We start from the raw sequence: 17,392 nt of genomic DNA on the forward strand, positions 1-17,392 counted from the left end.
CCCTCGGCGTTGCTCCCGCGCCTCGCTCAGCCAGTGAGCGGGAACCGGTCTGTATGTGGGATCCGAACGCTCGGGCGGGAGCGCCACCGTGCTTCCCAAGCGGCGCACTATCCAGTGCGCCACCGGGCCGGCCCCCAACACTTACTTCTTATAAAGCACTTTACATATATTGACTCATTTAATCCTCATGCCAGCTCTGTGAGGTAGATACTCTTATTATTCCCATATTTCAGGTGAGGAAACTGAAGTTTTAGAGAAGTTAGGTAACTTGGCTAGAGAAGTTATGTAATAAAAAATATACTTCATAAACTATCTGCCCTAGAAGTAAGTCAGGGAAAGGAGGCAATTGTTTCAAGTTAATCAAGAACCTAGGAAAATGCTTTCATATAAATACATTAGTGATCGTAAACAATGTTATTCATATTAAAATGTTTTCTTGATCAGGACATATTTTTCAAATAGCGTTAAAGCTATTAACTAGAATAACTTTCTTAACAGATACACTGTAATAATTATCTTGTTTTCAAGAAATACATTTCTTTTGTCTAAGAACAGCTACATCATTATATCATGTTTTTCATCTTCTTTTCATGTAAATTTCAATTTCCTAATTAGTGAAAACAGGATACCTATCTCCACAATTGATTAGCTGCCAGTTAAGGCAAATTAAAAGAGTTAATTTTAGAGAAGTCCTGCTAGGAGCTGAATTGGAAACTATGCTGGACACACTGTGGCAGACTGTATTTCCAAAGACAGCTACATCAATTCTTATCTCACATGCTCTTTTCAGTGTAACACTGACACATCTCCATTGAGAGATGGGGTCTATGTTCCTCTCACTTGGGTGGAACTTTGTAGCTGTCTCACCCAACAGAATGCAGTTAAAGGGATGCTGTGCGACTTCTGAGGCTAGGTCATTGAAGGTAATATAGTTTCCACTTGATATGTCCTTTGTCTCTCTATCCCTTTCTCGCGGTGCACTTGCCTTTGGAACTAGCTACTATGTTGTGGGGAAGCCCAGGCAACATGGAGAAACCATGTATAGGTGTTCCAGTTGACAGCCTCAGAAAGGCCCCAGGTGACAAGTAGCATCAATTTCCAGACATGTGAGTAAGCAAACTTTCAGATATTTACAGCCCCCAGCCTTGGGGTCTTCCAGCAAAGGCCCCAGTCATTGTGGAATAGACATGTCATCCTTTTTGTACCCTGGTTGAATCCCACACACACAGAAAGCATGAGAAATAATACATGGCTACTGTTGTTTTAATACACTAAATTCTGCAGCAATTTGTCACGCAGCAGTAGACGACTAAGAGACACTGTAGATAATGATAGCAAAATATCAAATACTGTAAAGAGATCTTCTATATAATGAATCTTATCTGTACTTCTTAGTAGTACTGCAAAAGAAAGAAATTTTTTAGCAAATTCATAGAGACAGAAAGATTACTGATTATCAGGGGCTGGAAGGAAGGGGAAATGGGGAATTATTGCTAAATGATTACAGAATCTCTGGGGTAATGAAGTTTTAGAAATACTGGTGATGGCTGTATAACATTGTGAATGTAATTAATGACACTGAATTGTACACTTGAAAATTGTTAAGACGGCAAATTTTATGTTACCACAATAAAAATTTTCCAAAAAAAAGTAAAGGAAGGAGGGAAGAAAAATTTAGACAGTTCCCACATTGGTAAAATTAAAACATATATTATCACAGGGAAAAGGCTCTCCTCTGTATTCTCCCCCCAATAATGTAGAACTCTTATTTTGTATGTCTCCTCTTTATACAATCTCACATACTATAAAAAGTTACCTAATTTGTTGTGGAAGTTACAGAATTAAGATAAAAATACAATGAATGAAATCATTAACCATGAGATAAGATTTTTAAAATAACACACAAGGGAAATTCTAAGAAAAGGGTGGAGGAAAGCAGAGAAATTAGAAGACTGATAGAATTTGCTGTGTTTTTTTTAAAAAAAGGTAACAAAGAAATAAAGATAATTAAACATTTGAAGAAAATACCCATAGTATAAGAGAGCTTTCAGGATTTTGAAAATACAAGCAAATGCTCAGCAAACATGAACAAATTCTATCAGCTATTTCTAGTTTAAACCATGCTGCCACATTTACAAGAAACTTCTTTCTAACTCTGGTGTTCTAAAATTTCACAATGGTCTACATCTATATATATTTACATGCCTTAAAAAATTCTGCTGAGCGCCCTGGATACTTTGCTAATTTTGAATAAAATATTGATTATCTTTAGCTCTTGGAAATTTCTATTATTCTTTGATAGTTTCTTCCTCCTCATTTTCTCTTTTTCGGGGATTCCTGTTAGCAGAATGTTGGACCTATATATTTATCTTTTACTCTCATTTATTCCTTCTTTTTATCTCTTTAACCTCTAAACTCTTAGACTTTTCCTCTATCAACCCTTCTATAGAATTATTTTACTTTGGCAGTCATACTTTTACATTTTAAAGTTCCTTCTTGTTCCCTGTTCCTTTTTCATAGTATTTTGATTTTATTTATATTTGCAATATCATCTCAAATATAAAGCTACTATTTAGAGTTTTTAAAAAGTTATCTTCAGAATCAATTTTTGTATTAGTTTACTTTTGTTCACCTTCTTCATGCTACAGATTTCCTTCTCAAATGTTTAATGACTCTTGGTTGTCCCTTCATAGATAAGAATGAGAAATAGGATTGCCTGAGAACTCAGGACACACGGGCTTATCACCAAGAAGATTTGATAGGACATGTTGATTGAACATGATGGGTGAAGATATTGGGGCCCAGAGTGATCCTCAAACTCCTAGATTTCTAAATTGTGACATGGTAGGGAGGATATTTTCAGTTACTGCAATAGGGAATAAAAGAAGATAAACAGATTCATTAGAAAGTCAATAGAGAAGAGACAGGAAATAAGTTCACTTTTAGATATGTGTGAGAACTGGTGACCATCAGAGTAGAGGGTTCCAAGAAGCAGATCTGAAATCCAAGAGAAAGAGAAAACTGAATTTAGACATCTGGCAACCAGTGACATACAGATGTGGATAAAGTCACTGGGTCAGACGTCATGACACATGGAAGTAGTTCAAGGAAGAAAAGGTGAAAGTCAAGGACAGAAAGCAGGGGACCAGCGTTAAGGGTAAAACAAAGAAGAGATACGCTGAAAAAAAACTCAAAAGAAAAAATCAGGAGAGTAGTGGTATTAGTGTGTGTGTGTTTTAGTTTTCTATTCATTATACTAGGTGTTCAGTGGGCACTTTCAATCAGAAAAACTCATATCTTTCAGTTTGGGGAAGTTTTCTTATATTATTTTTATTCCTTTGTCTTCTCTTTCTGCAACTCCTACTAGAAAAAAAGCTTCTGAACAAAATAATGTGATATTTTTTATTTCCCCCCACGTTTTCCATCTCTTTATTTGTTCTACTTTCTAAGTGATTTCCTCATTATCTTCCTTTCCTTCCTTGATGAATTATTAATTTCTGGTATTGCAGTTTACTTTCTAAGACCTTGTCCCTGTTCTCTGATTTTTCCTTTTTCTTATTCTTGTTTCATGGGTGCAATATTTTCCTTTACTTCTCTGTGGCTACTAATGGTAGTTTTTGTTTTGTCTTTAACTTTTCTTCAGATCATGACATTGTTTCTTTTGTATCCCATTCTTGGCTTGCATGTTTGTTTTGGTTCTCATGTGCAAGGCTTTCCTCAATCCTTGGTGGCCTTTCACGATCCACTCACATTTAAGAATAAGATACTGAAATGTTATCGGAAGTTCCATGTGGGAGACTTCATTGTAGGGGTATCACTGACTGTTTTGTTAGGGGATCCCTTTCAATCTCCATAAATTTTTTCTTGGTCCAGTCAGTTTCTCCAGAGGACACAATGCTGGCTACCAAGGAGCTGATGAGAGAAAAGTGCTGAAGATTTCACCATTAATTAAGGAGTCTTTCACTTTATCTGTTTGTTTTCAATTTAGTGCCTATCTACTCCATCAACTGCCACTCTTCCTACATATACTTTTAAGAACACTTATTAAGAGGAGCAAATAAAACAAACCGAGGTCAGTATAGCTATATACATAAAATATACAATGGGCCTCTCACACACACACTGCATAATATTTAAATAACATTGCAATCTTTTGTCCCAATCTACATTTTAAACAGTATGTTTCTTTGAAGACTTAACTCTCCACCTCCCCACCAGAAAACAAAAGAAAATTGTTTGATTTGTTAAAACAAAAGCAACCCTCCAAACAAAACAAAACAAAAATATTAAAGAAATCTTCCCAAAGAAAGAGAATTCTAAGGACCTTCAAATATCAGCTTTTACAGTCATTTCCTTAACTAAGCTATTTTTTTTTTAAAGAAAATTTCTTTACTATTTAAGGGATGACTTATTTTGGAAAACAGCATTTGAAACATTCTAATTATGTGCCAGAGGCAGGTTGAGAGTTAAGGCTGGCAGTGACTGACAATAATTAGAAATTGATGCCCACCTCTGCCAATATGAGAGTTTACCAACAGTGGATGGAGTAATCAGTACAGTCATTAGTGCTGTTCTGAAACCACATGCCACTAGGGAATAATAAATTGAGACATTAGTAAAATCCAGAAAAGGTGGGAGTAAGTAGAAGGAAAATCATTTTTATAATTTCATGAACCAAAGGATATGCTAAGAATATAATTTTAGCAAAAGGAGAAGGCAATCTTTTCCCAAGGAGGAAACAGTTATCCTGCAGACAGAGGCAACAGGAGTATGCCCATGAAAAAGAGGAAATTCTCTTCTTAGGGGCAGCTGCTGGTAGCAAGAGCAGCTCCAAGAAAATGAAAAAGTTTCAAAAACCATACCAGGAAGATTAGAATGGACAATTCCTGAGGGGAGGGCATATCCCAAAAGTGACATTTCCCAATCCAGGTCCTATACCCCAACAAAAACAAAAATTCACAAAAGTTGAAAAAAGGGAGAAGATTAGCAGTGACTTCAGCTAATGCTATTACAGCTAAGTTGGACAAGGATGAATATTGTCACAGGTAGTAAATTTTACAAATTAGTGTCCTGGCCACAGGGCTGACAGAAGCTAGAAGGCCTAACAAGAATAAAGATTTCCTCTGAGGTAATCAGTTAGAAACCTGATCTATATTATCAGTTATGCTTTCTGATTGCCTCTGGGCAATTGGCAGGAAGCTGGTATATGAGGTTTATTTGACATTTAGCAGCTATGACTGATAGTAAAACAGGTGACAAAATCTGTTTGACACATCCTAAAGATAACTATACATGCTGGATGTGAACAGATGAATATAGTTCTTCACCTGGCATCCATGGGCTTCTCAGAGACCTTGGATGATCTTCTGTGAGCCTGGGAAGCCCCTGAAGTTGTCTATAAAATGTTGTTTGTATTGTATGTGCATTTTGGGGGAACAGTTCTTTACTCTCTCCCTAATCTCAAAGGATTAAGAGATTAAGGATTCAGGATTCAACAAAGGTTAAGAGATTAGAATAACATATCTAAAGATGTATTTACGGTTTTAATAGCTCCATTTCTTTCCTTAATTTTCTGAGGGTAAAGAGGGATTGAGAGTTCATATGCAAATATACACATGGGTGGTAAGCCCATCTCTTTTTATGGGAAAAAAATATGAATTCTTTTAAACACTTCAAGAGAATCCCTCTGGTTTCTCTTAAATAACAGTTTTTTAAAACTGAAGAATGCTAACACAGAGTAACTCTTGTGCATGAAACATGCCAGCTGAGCTCATCTGTCAGTCACTGTAATGGACTCTGAACAGTGTCTCATAAGACAGCAAATAACATGTGGAGTGATCACATAGTCAAAAAGAGAAACTATTGATGAAGTGAGTAGAAAAAAGCACATGGATTCTAATGGCTAGAAAATTACTGTACTGGAAGAACTCAAAGGACTCAATTGTCACGTAGGTCAGCTTAAAACAAAACACACTATCCCCAATGTTTTGAGATAGAGACATATCATCATCAACCCCTCGTGGAGACTCCAGCAGGTGTTTGGGATGTGTCCCGTTAATAAAAGAAGTGACCTTTAACAGATTGATTTGTAGACACAGATACTAAATATAAAATGCAAAATTCCTGTATCTGTAATACGCTTCTAATGACTTTTCTGTTGTCCTTTTTTAAAGTTAATTTTTCAGGGCCTAGATGGTTAGCTCACTTGGTTAGAGCACAGCCTTGTAACACCAAGGTCAAGCGTTCAGTTCTCCGTACCAGCCACCCACAGGAAAAAAAAAAAAAAGGTGCTAAGAAATAATTGTAAAAAGAATGCTACTCAAATAAACATGTTTTCTAAAAATGTTAGATTTATCAATAACATGACTCCCTCCTCCTTAGAGGCAGGAGTAAGCTTTATCTGTCTCACCAAAATTACAACAAATTATAATCAAATTAGAATCCTGGAATTAAAACAACCATAGTGATAGCTAAATATTCAGTGATATTTGAAAAATTGATGACTCTACTGTTGTTATCAGCATTTCTTAGTGGTAAAGATAGGCAAGAACAAAGAAAGACAAAATATTTTTATGGTCCAGTAAAGCTTTCTTACTTAATTTATTAAGTAATTTTAGCAAGATTAAGCTAAATAGTCTTTTGTCTTTTGTAACTACATTCTTGCACTTAGAAAAGACATTATAGCAATAAGTTATTGAAAAATACTCTAACTCGCCATGACTGTCATTATGAAGAAATAACCATATTAATCAACCCTTTTAATGTGTGATAAATAAGGAACTTAAATGTAGGTGTTTCTAATAGAAGTAGCAAACTAAGCCTACAGTAATTTTTATCACAAGGCTTATGGGAAAGATATAGTTAAGTCAACTTGCCCATGTCATAAGGAATGTGGAAGATAGAAGAACATATTTCTCTCTTCAGTTATATAGCTGACACTCAGTTATTGTGTTCCTGTCTTTTGTTTAATATTGTTTTTGAAAAACAAAAGAAAAATATTGCTTTTGGTGAGAAGTGCTGGGAATAAAAACTGCAAAATGCTTAAGATGGCAAAATGTGTGTTTTTATCTGAAAGGTTCAGGGACCTAATCTATTTGCTCCGTTTTGCACCATGGTAAACTACTGGTCTTTAGAGACAAATCCCCTGGCCATGATGACAGGATTAAAAGTCAGCTATTAGAACTAAAGGAGAGGAAAAGGAAATCTAGTAAAACTCATAAAAAATAATAAAGCACTTCAAAGCCTGGTGCTATTCCAGGGAAGCTCAGGCCACCAAGAAAAGCACTGATGTCAGGTTTAATAGACTTTGATCAAAGGGCAGCTCTGGTAGGAGCCATTACTGCCTCATGTCATTGGGCTCCTGTTCCTAAAAGAATTAATAAGCCTCTGTTTTACAAATGGGTGACTGGGACATCACGCTGGTCTCCTGAAGGATAGACAATTAATGATTGGAACTGGAACTAAAGAGCCCTCACTAATATTTGTAAATAAGCCAAAAAGTGTCTGTTTTCAAAGGACATAGAATGACAGAAGTAGGGTTTTAATCATCTAACTAAAAAATGGATTTAAATTATCCTAAAAAACAAATGACTGGCTGCTTTTTTTTTTTTCTTCAGATTTTCCAAAACGTCCATTCTTACATAGTTGAATAAAATTTGGCAGTGATCCACACTTAGGCACAACTAGTTTTTCTCTTCAGGCATAGAGAAAACAAAACAAAACAAACAAAATAAAACACCACTCTGGTTTAAAAAAACAAGTGGTAAATAAGAAAATGTCATTACTTATTTTTAACAACATCAAAAGCAGTACATGCAAATCTCTTTGGGAATGGCTGTCTCTTTCAATAAGGACAATTCACAGCAAAATATTATATAATGTACAGATCACTACAATATAACTCAGAGGGCTAAATTAATCACCCGATGTCTAGTGTGTGTCTATGTGCCATCATTTTTCTTTGAAGCTCTAGGCCTGACTTCTTGGATGTCAGCTGAGGTTCAGAGGCACCTCAAACTCAAGATGTTCTCAATGAACTCTTCGCCTCTGTATTTAAGCCAGCTCCTCTCCTACCATCACAACCTCTCACCTCTTCACTGCTTACCAAATTAACTATGAAATCCTCTGCTATGGAACCTCCAGTTTTAGACTAAACTAGATCTCTTCCCATCACTTCAATCTGTCTTCTCCTTGTTTACCTGTATACCTTTGGCTGTGACATTTCCCTTAAACGGTTGTTTCAATCCCTTCTGCTCTTTCTGCACATGCTACTATTAGACTGAATGCCACCCAGGCCTCATTTTGTTGATTCTACCTCTGAAATGTGTGGAATTTTTTTCCCCTCTCTATTAACACTACTGCTGTTAGGGGTTCAGGGTGAAGTTTAGTGCCCCAAATCTTCCCTGGAAATCCCTAACAATGGAGCCTTTCACATACTAATAGCCTTATGGATAAAAAGGAAATGATTTTATTAATATACCTGTAGGTACCTGATTAAAGGTATATTAAAGAACCCAACTAGACCCCAAGGCCAAAATGGGACTTCCTACTTTCATCCCAAATCTGTAGCAGAAGAGGCAGTATGGCTTGCCAAGGCTTTGCTCTTGGTGGGGGCAGCAAATGCAGGCAAGGCGTGCCTCCAGGGAGCACCGTAATTCACCAGCCTTGCACTGTGGCCCAACCAAGTTCTCAGGCTCTGAAAAATCAGGGGGAGAAAAGAGCTGGCAGGGAGTGAGAGACAGAAGACCCTTTCACCATAGGCTGAAACTAGATGGGACGGTGGGCAGCAATAATCCATTTCCCAATTTACTACTACCTTTAAGAACTTGTCTCTTCTCCCTTCCATTCCTTTCCCAGACTGCCACTAGCATTATCTGTTGAAAATAGAAATCTAATAATGTCATTCATCTGCTTAAAAACCTCTGATGACACCACATGCTTCCAGGATAAAGTCTCACTTCTTGGCATGGCATTTGTTGACTTCTCTCCATCTACTTAGTGCCAAAGTTTTGGGCTTCCTCTCCTCTGACTCACTTTTTGTGTGTCCTATTCTCACACATTCATATGGACTTCCCATTTTCAGAATAACTGATTATCTGTCACTTAGCTTTCGGGGATGCTATTATGTAGACTAATTACATAATATTTACAGAGTGGTCTGAATTTTTAAAAATATATATATTAAATAAACACTGTAATTTAAGACATGTTATCCCCAAGAAACCACTGCTTTAGCATATTCCAGAAACAAGAGATTTTGGACAAGAGAGATTTAGACTTCATAAATGCCACAGCTCCTATGGTGAACATTTTTTTTTTCTGTTACCATTTTTTTCAACTAGACAATATGGAGGAAAAAGGTTATATTTTTCTGAATGAGAAATTTTCTATTTGTGCTTCTAACACCACAACAAAACAAGGATTTCATATAATGTTGGCATTTAGTAAAAAATGCAGTTTGTTTTTGAATTTTGAGGACATTTTAAATTTTCATAGTTATGTTGAGGAGCTCTTCTTCTTAACTACATACAGTTTTTTGCAGCAGACCAATAACCATCTCATATATTTTTAATGCAAATGAGGGTGTTTGAAATGTAAATTTTCTTTGGGTGAAGGATGGCTTAGAAGCCCTTGAGGATACAGACCAGGGGACTTGAGGGTGGTTGTAATAGAGAATAGGCAGCCCTGTGTGCCAGACCAAAGCTACCAGCTCAGAGCAGGGTAAGGAAGGTAGGCAACCAGGGACAGGATAATGAGGAGGAAGGATATCTAGGAGATAGTGAAGGAGGAGCACACAAAATGAAAACAATTGCTAAGGGAAAGCAGAGACTGCAGTGTGGGCTGAGCAAGAGTTGCCAAGAAATGACCTGGAGTACTGGTTCTGACTGAATTTGGGAAATTCCTAGAGACCCATTTCAAAATGGAGAGAGAACTACTGTTTGAAGTAACAAAATGGAAGCAGCTCTGGCTTACTGAGGTTCGAAGAAGAGAAGCCAAACAGAATGAAGACATGTCGTAAGTAGGAGCCAGACTCATTACCCAGACTAAATTAGAGTCCTTTCTTTTGCTCACCTATGAATCATTTATGGACCAAGTTTCTCTTACGATACTTAATACTTTATGTATAATAGATGAAAGAGATCTTAGAAGCGAATTAGTAATCTATGGATCAAGAATGGCTGGATAAATAATGTTGCTGATTACCTATTAATGGAGAAACAGGGAAAAGAGGATGGGAAAGGTCCTAAAGAGGTTGAGGGAAGGGCCCAAGTTGTCCACAGCTAAAGCTAAAGGAAGGGTCACCCCTTAGATGATGGTTGTAAAATGAAAACAAGAGAGAGAGGGAGGCTTCCCTATTTAAATACTTCACTCAGTCGTCTTTATTCAGAAATAGCTTTTCATCACTTGGAAATGACAATATACACAAATATTATCCATACCTTTCTTTCCACCTGGAGATTACTTACTTCATTCAATAGAAGCCACTGTAGGAAAACCAAAACACCTCAAAACCACAACAGTACTTAGATGTCATGCGCATTCAGACACAGAAGAAATGAGGAAGCAGTGGAAACTGGACTGACAGCATCTGAGGCAGTGACCCTGACAATGGACTCCCAGGCAGGAGTGCTTACTTATGGGATAGCCCACTGAGCTGTGCAAAAGTATCTTTCTTCATGGTGGTGAAGTTTTTTTTTATCTTCATTTGAGTTGGACATCAATTTGAATTTCACTTGGGCCAATAAATAATTTCTTTCTTTTTTTTTTTTTTTTGTGACTGGTAAGGGGATCGCAACCCTTGGCTTGGTGTCCCCACCACACTCAGCCAGCGAGCGCACTGGCCATCCCTATATAGGATCCGAACCTGCGGCGGGAGCCAGCGCCGCACTCTCGCGAGTGCGCCATGGGGCTGGCCCTCCAATAAATAATTTCTTTTAAAAATGTACATATAGGGCCGGCCCGGTGGCGCACTCGGTAGAGTGACCACGGGGCTGGCCCTCCAATAAATAATTTCTTTTAAAAATGTACATATAGGGCCGGCCCGGTGGCGCACTCGGTAGAGTGCGGCGCTTGAGAGCGCGGCGGCGCTCCCGACAAGGGTTTGGATCCCATATAGAGACCGGTCCGCTCACTGGTTGAGCATGGTCCGGGCGTGACACCGAGGGTTGCGATCCCGTTGCCGGTCGCAGTACGGGCGCGACACCGAGGGTTGCGATCCCGTTTGACACTACAGAAATATCCACAAGCTATTAAAAGCTATCCAATTAGAACTGCTATAAACATTTTAGTGACACAAATTTTTGATGACAATCAACACGTTTGGTTAGTTTGGCAAAGTTTAAATAACAAAATTGGAAGTATCCTAAAAATGCTAGATGTTGGAAATTTTTTAAAAAGGCTTTTAAAAAGGGTCAGAAAGAAATTAGTATAAGTAGAAAAATTCCCATAGAAAATGCTGAAATTCTGGCAACTTTCAGAGGAAGATGATGTTCATCGGTAGACTAAGTTTTCTTAGGACCTTTCAACAAATTACACATTTCTTCAAATGCGTGCAGCTGAAGGGTGTAAAGACAGAGTGGTGAGAGGGCATGCCCACCTAAAGTCAATCAAAGTACATGTTACATGCTGGCCAAACAACAAACAAACAAATACGAACAAAGCAAAACATATCAAAACAAACAAAGAGTCCCTGTATTATAAGATTCCAATTTATATAAAACCGTGTGTGTATAAAGACATGCATTGGAAAAATCTGGGCAGGACAACACTAAACTATGAAAGATACATAACAAACTCAAGAAAGAAAGATTTGGGTAGGAAGATTCTTTTTTATCTTTGTACACAGATATTTTTCTTCAGACAAACTTTAAAAAAAATAAATAAATGTGTATCTATGTTGCAGGCTATATTTCAAATTCTTTTTTTTTTTTTGTGACCGGCAACGGATCGCAACTCTCAGTGTCGCGCCCATACCGGACCGGGACCGGCAACGGGATCGCAACCCTCGGTGTTGCGCCCGCACCTCGCTCAGCCAGTGAGCGGCCGGTCTGTATGTGGGATCCGAACCCTCGGAGGGAGCGCCGCCGCGCTCCCAAGCGGCGCACTGTAGCAGTGCGCCACCGGGCCGGCCCCTATTTCAAATTCTTAATACCTGTCTTAAAAATGATGGTTTGATGGTTGGGGAATTTCAGAGAAAGAACCACAGGTCATAGTTGTATTTGTATATATTTTAAATACCTAGGATTTCTACTGATTTTTTTTTTTGTAGACCAGAATATAATACACTATTATAAACACTATTAAATATAAACACTATTAAAAGAAAAGCAGTTTTTTAAATTAAAAAAAAAAAAAATCTTAGAAACAATCTCTATTTTTTAGCAACATTTGACAGAGTGGCATTTTACTACTCTAAAAAAAAAAAAGTACTAGTTTTCCAAATAAGGCACAATAAAAATTTAATATAACTCTACATAAGGATAACATGTGTTTATAAAACTAGACTTTAGATTAAAATTCTAATTTTATATTATGAGAAAAAGTATAAAGACTTTAATTTTATTCCTATAATTTCTGATCAATTCTTTGGAAAATTAAAACTAAATTCTCCATAACTCAAACTATATTGCCTCAAAAGGGCTAGAAAATAGCAGATTGTTTGAATTATAAACTTCCCTAATATATTATTTCTTACTGAGTTCACATATTGCCCCTGAATAGCATTTGTTAGGAGTGGGGCTGAGGGTTAAGTACAGAGGTGTACAGCAAATATAACAAACATCCTTATACCCAGCATTCAGAATTTACAAACGAATATTGTAATATTTACTTCTGATCCTTTTTTTTTTTTCCGGCAGCTGGCCAGTACAGGACCCTGAATCCTTGACCTTGGTGTTATAAGCACCACACTCTCCCAAGTGAGCTAACCAGCCAGACTCTGATCCTTTTTTAAGATAAAAGAAATAACACGTTTCTGCTGAAGCTGCTATTAAATTTTTACTTCCCCAGACCCATTCTCTTCTTCTCCCAGAGGTAACTAATTTTATAAACTTGATATATATTCTTCCAATCTATGTTTATATGTTTTATTACACAAATACATATTCATAAATATAGAATATACTTGTGTGTGTGTGCTATGCTTTTTATTTGGTTTTTTGGCAGCTGGCCAGTAAGGGGATCCGAACCTTTGATCTTGCATGATATGCTTTTTAAAAATAACATTATGTTTTCAAGATTGGGTCATGTTGATACATATAAATCTAATTCATTCGTGTTAATTTTTAAATAGTATCTCATGACAATGATTTTCATATCCATTCTAAAAAATGACACAAACATCCTTATGCATGTTTCCTTATACACATATGTGAGAATATATTCCTAGCAATGGAATTGTTGAACTTGAGGGTATTTCCAACTTTACCAGATACTGCCTAACTGTTCTCCCAAGTAGTTAAAACAATTTATACTCCCATCAAGCAGCATATAAGAGTTCCCGTTTCCTGACATTTTTGGTATTTCAAATGTTTTCATTGTTGCCAATCCGATGGGTGTAAAATGGTACCTCATTTTTGTCTTAATTTCATTAAACACACACAAATAGAGAAATATATTTGCTTATTTTTGCAAAAAAGAAAACCTAGAAGGTTTAAGCCAGAAACTAACAAAAATGTTTACCCATAGAGAATGACTGGCAACAAAAATAAGGAGAGTGAGACTTCTCTTGCTGTACTTTAGTTGGTGGACTTTTGAAGTATTAATATATTTTAAATGTTCAAAAAATAGTTAAAGAAAAAAGGATTACAAAAGCAAATCCTACAATTAAATACGCACAGAAACAAATACACCTAAATGCATACCAATAACATAGAAAAAAAGAATTAATTCAATTAATTAATTAATTAATTGTGTTCAACTTTTTTTTTTTTTTTTTTTTTTTTTAAAAAGGGAGGCGAGGTGGATGAGGGAGAAAGCACACGTTTCTGGGCTCTCCATGGCTGGGCCTGAGTTCTCCTGCCTCCGATGATTCTAGGCTTTCCTCCCTCCATACATTCCTTAGAAGGTGGGACGGAGAAATGTTGCTGGGTTCGAGTGTCCAAACCGTGTATCGGTGCAGCCAAACATAAACAAAACTTTCGCTGGTGTTTGATGCCTTTAGAATTCTCCTCAGAAAGCACTTTATTTTATTTATTTAATTATTTACTTTTATTTTTTTAAAAGATGACCGGTAAGGGGATCTTAACCCTTGACTTGGTGTTGTCAGCACCACGCTCAGCCAGTGAGCGAACCGGCCATCCCTATATGGGATCCAAACCCGGGGCCTTGGTGTTATCAGCAGCGCACTCTACCGAGTGAGCCACGGGCCGGCCCTGTGTTCAACTTTTGAACACAATTCTACGATCATATATTTTCAGTGGGACATATTTAGAACTGCAAAGAAATCTTGAATTTTAATCAGTTGTAGGTAGTGGTACTGGTATAAAAAATTTTTTAAGTATTTTGGATATATTGAAGGGTAGAACAAATGAATAAATATGTTGATATGTCAGGAATCAGGGTCCTCACTGTTGGATAAGGAAAATACAAATATTTATATTTTTATGGATATACAGAGAGGTGAAGAAGAACTTGGTGGTGGTGGATTTCAATTGCAGCTCTTAGTAGGAATTTATGACTTAAAAATACATACATATATACATACATATCTATCTACCTATGCAAATATGTATGTGTATATGTATATGTAGCTCTGTACATTGAAAAGAACCTAGAAGTGATAATATCACAGAGGAATAAAAAAATCCTACTTTCTAAATATCATTCTACAGTAAAGGCAGCCAGGGCTCCTTAAAGAAATGGTCAGTTCCAGAACTGGGGAAAAGAAAATTCAAGGTGAATCTGGAATATACCATTTGCCAGAAATCAAGGAAGCACTCAGAGAATTGTGGGGATGTGTTTTTAAATTAAAAAAATAAAATTAAAAAAAAGCCAGTTTAAAGGAGCTTTCACTACCTAGATCAAAGATTAAAAAAAGAAGAAAGTGATGGGTTATAACATGTTAAATAATAACAATCAAATAATCCCAAAGCTCACAGTGATACTGTTTTTAAAATAAAAAGGGGGAAATAAAGTTCCAGAAAAATGCCAGCTAATGATGAATAGAGAAGCAATGATGGAATTAGAAAAAAACACTATTTCAAAACGGATTCAGGCAAAGATGTTCAATGTATGCTAAAACCACTGGGAGAGAGGTTTTGGGAACAAGACAGTTCCACAATCTGAAAGTATCACACCAAAGATTACTTACCAATTGTAAAGGGGGAAAGGTATCTTCACAATTTGCCTCATTTTAGTGAGTCAGAGCTTCTTTTCATGTTTATTGGCTATTCAGGTCTCCTCTGATGCTTACATTCTTGGCCTATTTTTGTCAGCTTGCTTGTGTTTTACTAATTGAGTTGTATAAATTCTTCACATTCTTTGGACATGGTAATGCAAATATCTTTACTTAGTCTGTGAGTTGTTTACAGGATATTTTATATAACAAAAGTTTTAAATTTTTTTTTTTCTTTTTGTCTTTTTTCGTGACCGGTAACGGGATCGCAACCCTCGGTGTCACGCCTGCACCACGCTCAATCAGTGAGCGGACCGATCTCTATATGGGATCCGAACCCTTGGCGGGAGCGCCGCTGTGCTCCCAAGCGCCGCACTCTACCGAGTGCGCCACAGTGCCGGCCCCGAAAAGTTTTAAATTTTTTTTTTTCTTTTTGTCTTTTTTCGTGACCGGTAACGGGATCGCAACCCTCGGTGTCACGCCTGCACCACGCTCAACCAGTGAGCGGACCGATCTCTATATGGGATCCGAACCCTTGGCGGGAGCGCCGCTGTGCTCCCAAGCACCGCACTCTACCGAGTGCGCCACTGTGCCGGCCCCGAAAAGTTTTAAATTTTGATATAGTCAAATATCTTAATCTTTTTCTTCATTACTTGTGCATTTTTAGGCAAATTTAATATACCCTTCCCTACCCTCAAGGTCATAAACAGAGTCTCCTATATTTTTGTCTGAAGGTTGGATTCTATTCAGCTTGTTTATCTAAGGAACTGAACAGTGAGCACCGAACTGTTGGAAAATACAAGCCACTATAGTAGCCTCCCTCTATCAATGTCTATTTTTGGTTCTTAGAGGTTTCCAGCTTTATGAATAATTGAGTGTTTCTATTTAAAACAGCATATGATAAAATTATAGTTTCAGGATATTAAAAAAATAGAAAAGAATATGTCATATCTTACATGAGTAAACAAAACTTCCTTCCTTAGCTCTTCAGAACTGTCATTTGGAGTCCAAGCTTCAGCAAACTGCAGGAAGTCCCATTTTTCTTTATCACTTTCCTCAGCCTGAATTTGTTCCTTCCTACCATTCAATGTACTCCCTGTAACCTGAGCCTGTAAGATGGAAAAACATATGAATTTTACAGCAGTTCACCTCACGAGTAACATGCACTAATCAGTAATTTGATTTTATATTTAAATCATAAGCTATCCACTAAGAAAATCTTATTGTACTGACATATCATGGGCTTTAGTAATATAATCATTCAAAATTACAACCAAATTACCAAGTGAATGATTCCTATGCTTAATGAGAAAAAAGTCTAACTAGAGAAGTTATACTATTTGCTTTTTTCATAAAGTTTTTTATTCTAATATTTATATACTTTGAAATTTAACCTACACATGATTCACCATTTTGAGTATCTATACTCAGTACTTGAAAAACATTGCAATGGACTGAATATTTTTGTCTCCCCAAAATTCATTACATTGATATCCTAACTTGCAATGTGATAGTTTTGAGGCAGGACAGAATAGGGACACACTCCAGGGAGGCTGCTCATGAATATTTAGACCAGATTGGCATTACCCACCTCGTTGTTTTGTAGTTAATGAACCTATAATGAGATAACCACAGCTTAACCACCTTATCAATCAGCATGCTACTTGAAGCTTTGCTGTTTTTTTTAAAAAAAGTCAAAACCATAAAAACTGCAGTGTCTGCACATTAAAAGGAACAAAAGTACAGACTAGACCAAAAAGGCAAAGTTAAGAGAAAAGTGACCCCACTATGCATGATCAAAAACTTCAGGAACTCAGGAATGCAAGACAGGAAGCTGATGTAACCTTGTGTCAGCTTGTTAGGCCTTAATTACCCTAGATCCTCCCCCATGGCTGAATATCCCTCCCCTTAATTAGGATAGAAGAACACCTCCGTCCCACAACAACATATAAAGCCTCCCCTTAAGAATGTGTGGACATCGGGGCCGGCCCGGTGGCGCACTGGATAGTGCGCCGCTTGGGAAGCGCGGCGGCGCTCCCGTCCGAGGGTTCGGATCCC

At 37.2% G+C, this 17,392-nt stretch overlaps 1 protein-coding gene across 1 annotated transcript in view; it reads right to left on the minus strand.

Annotated features, from left to right (window-relative positions):
* Positions 1-17,392, minus strand: part of ZRANB3 (zinc finger, RAN-binding domain containing 3) — a 250,551-nt gene that overhangs the window by 35,162 nt on the left and 197,997 nt on the right. Inside the window, exon 12 of the mRNA XM_008583513.1 lies at positions 16,291-16,443. Within this exon, the coding sequence (XP_008581735.1) occupies positions 16,291-16,443 (153 nt within the window). The remainder of the gene's footprint in view (positions 1-16,290; positions 16,444-17,392) is intronic.

This window comes from Galeopterus variegatus, unplaced genomic scaffold, assembly GCF_000696425.1.
Source record: "Galeopterus variegatus unplaced genomic scaffold, G_variegatus-3.0.2 Scaffold98, whole genome shotgun sequence".
Taxonomy (NCBI): Eukaryota; Metazoa; Chordata; class Mammalia; order Dermoptera; family Cynocephalidae; genus Galeopterus; species Galeopterus variegatus.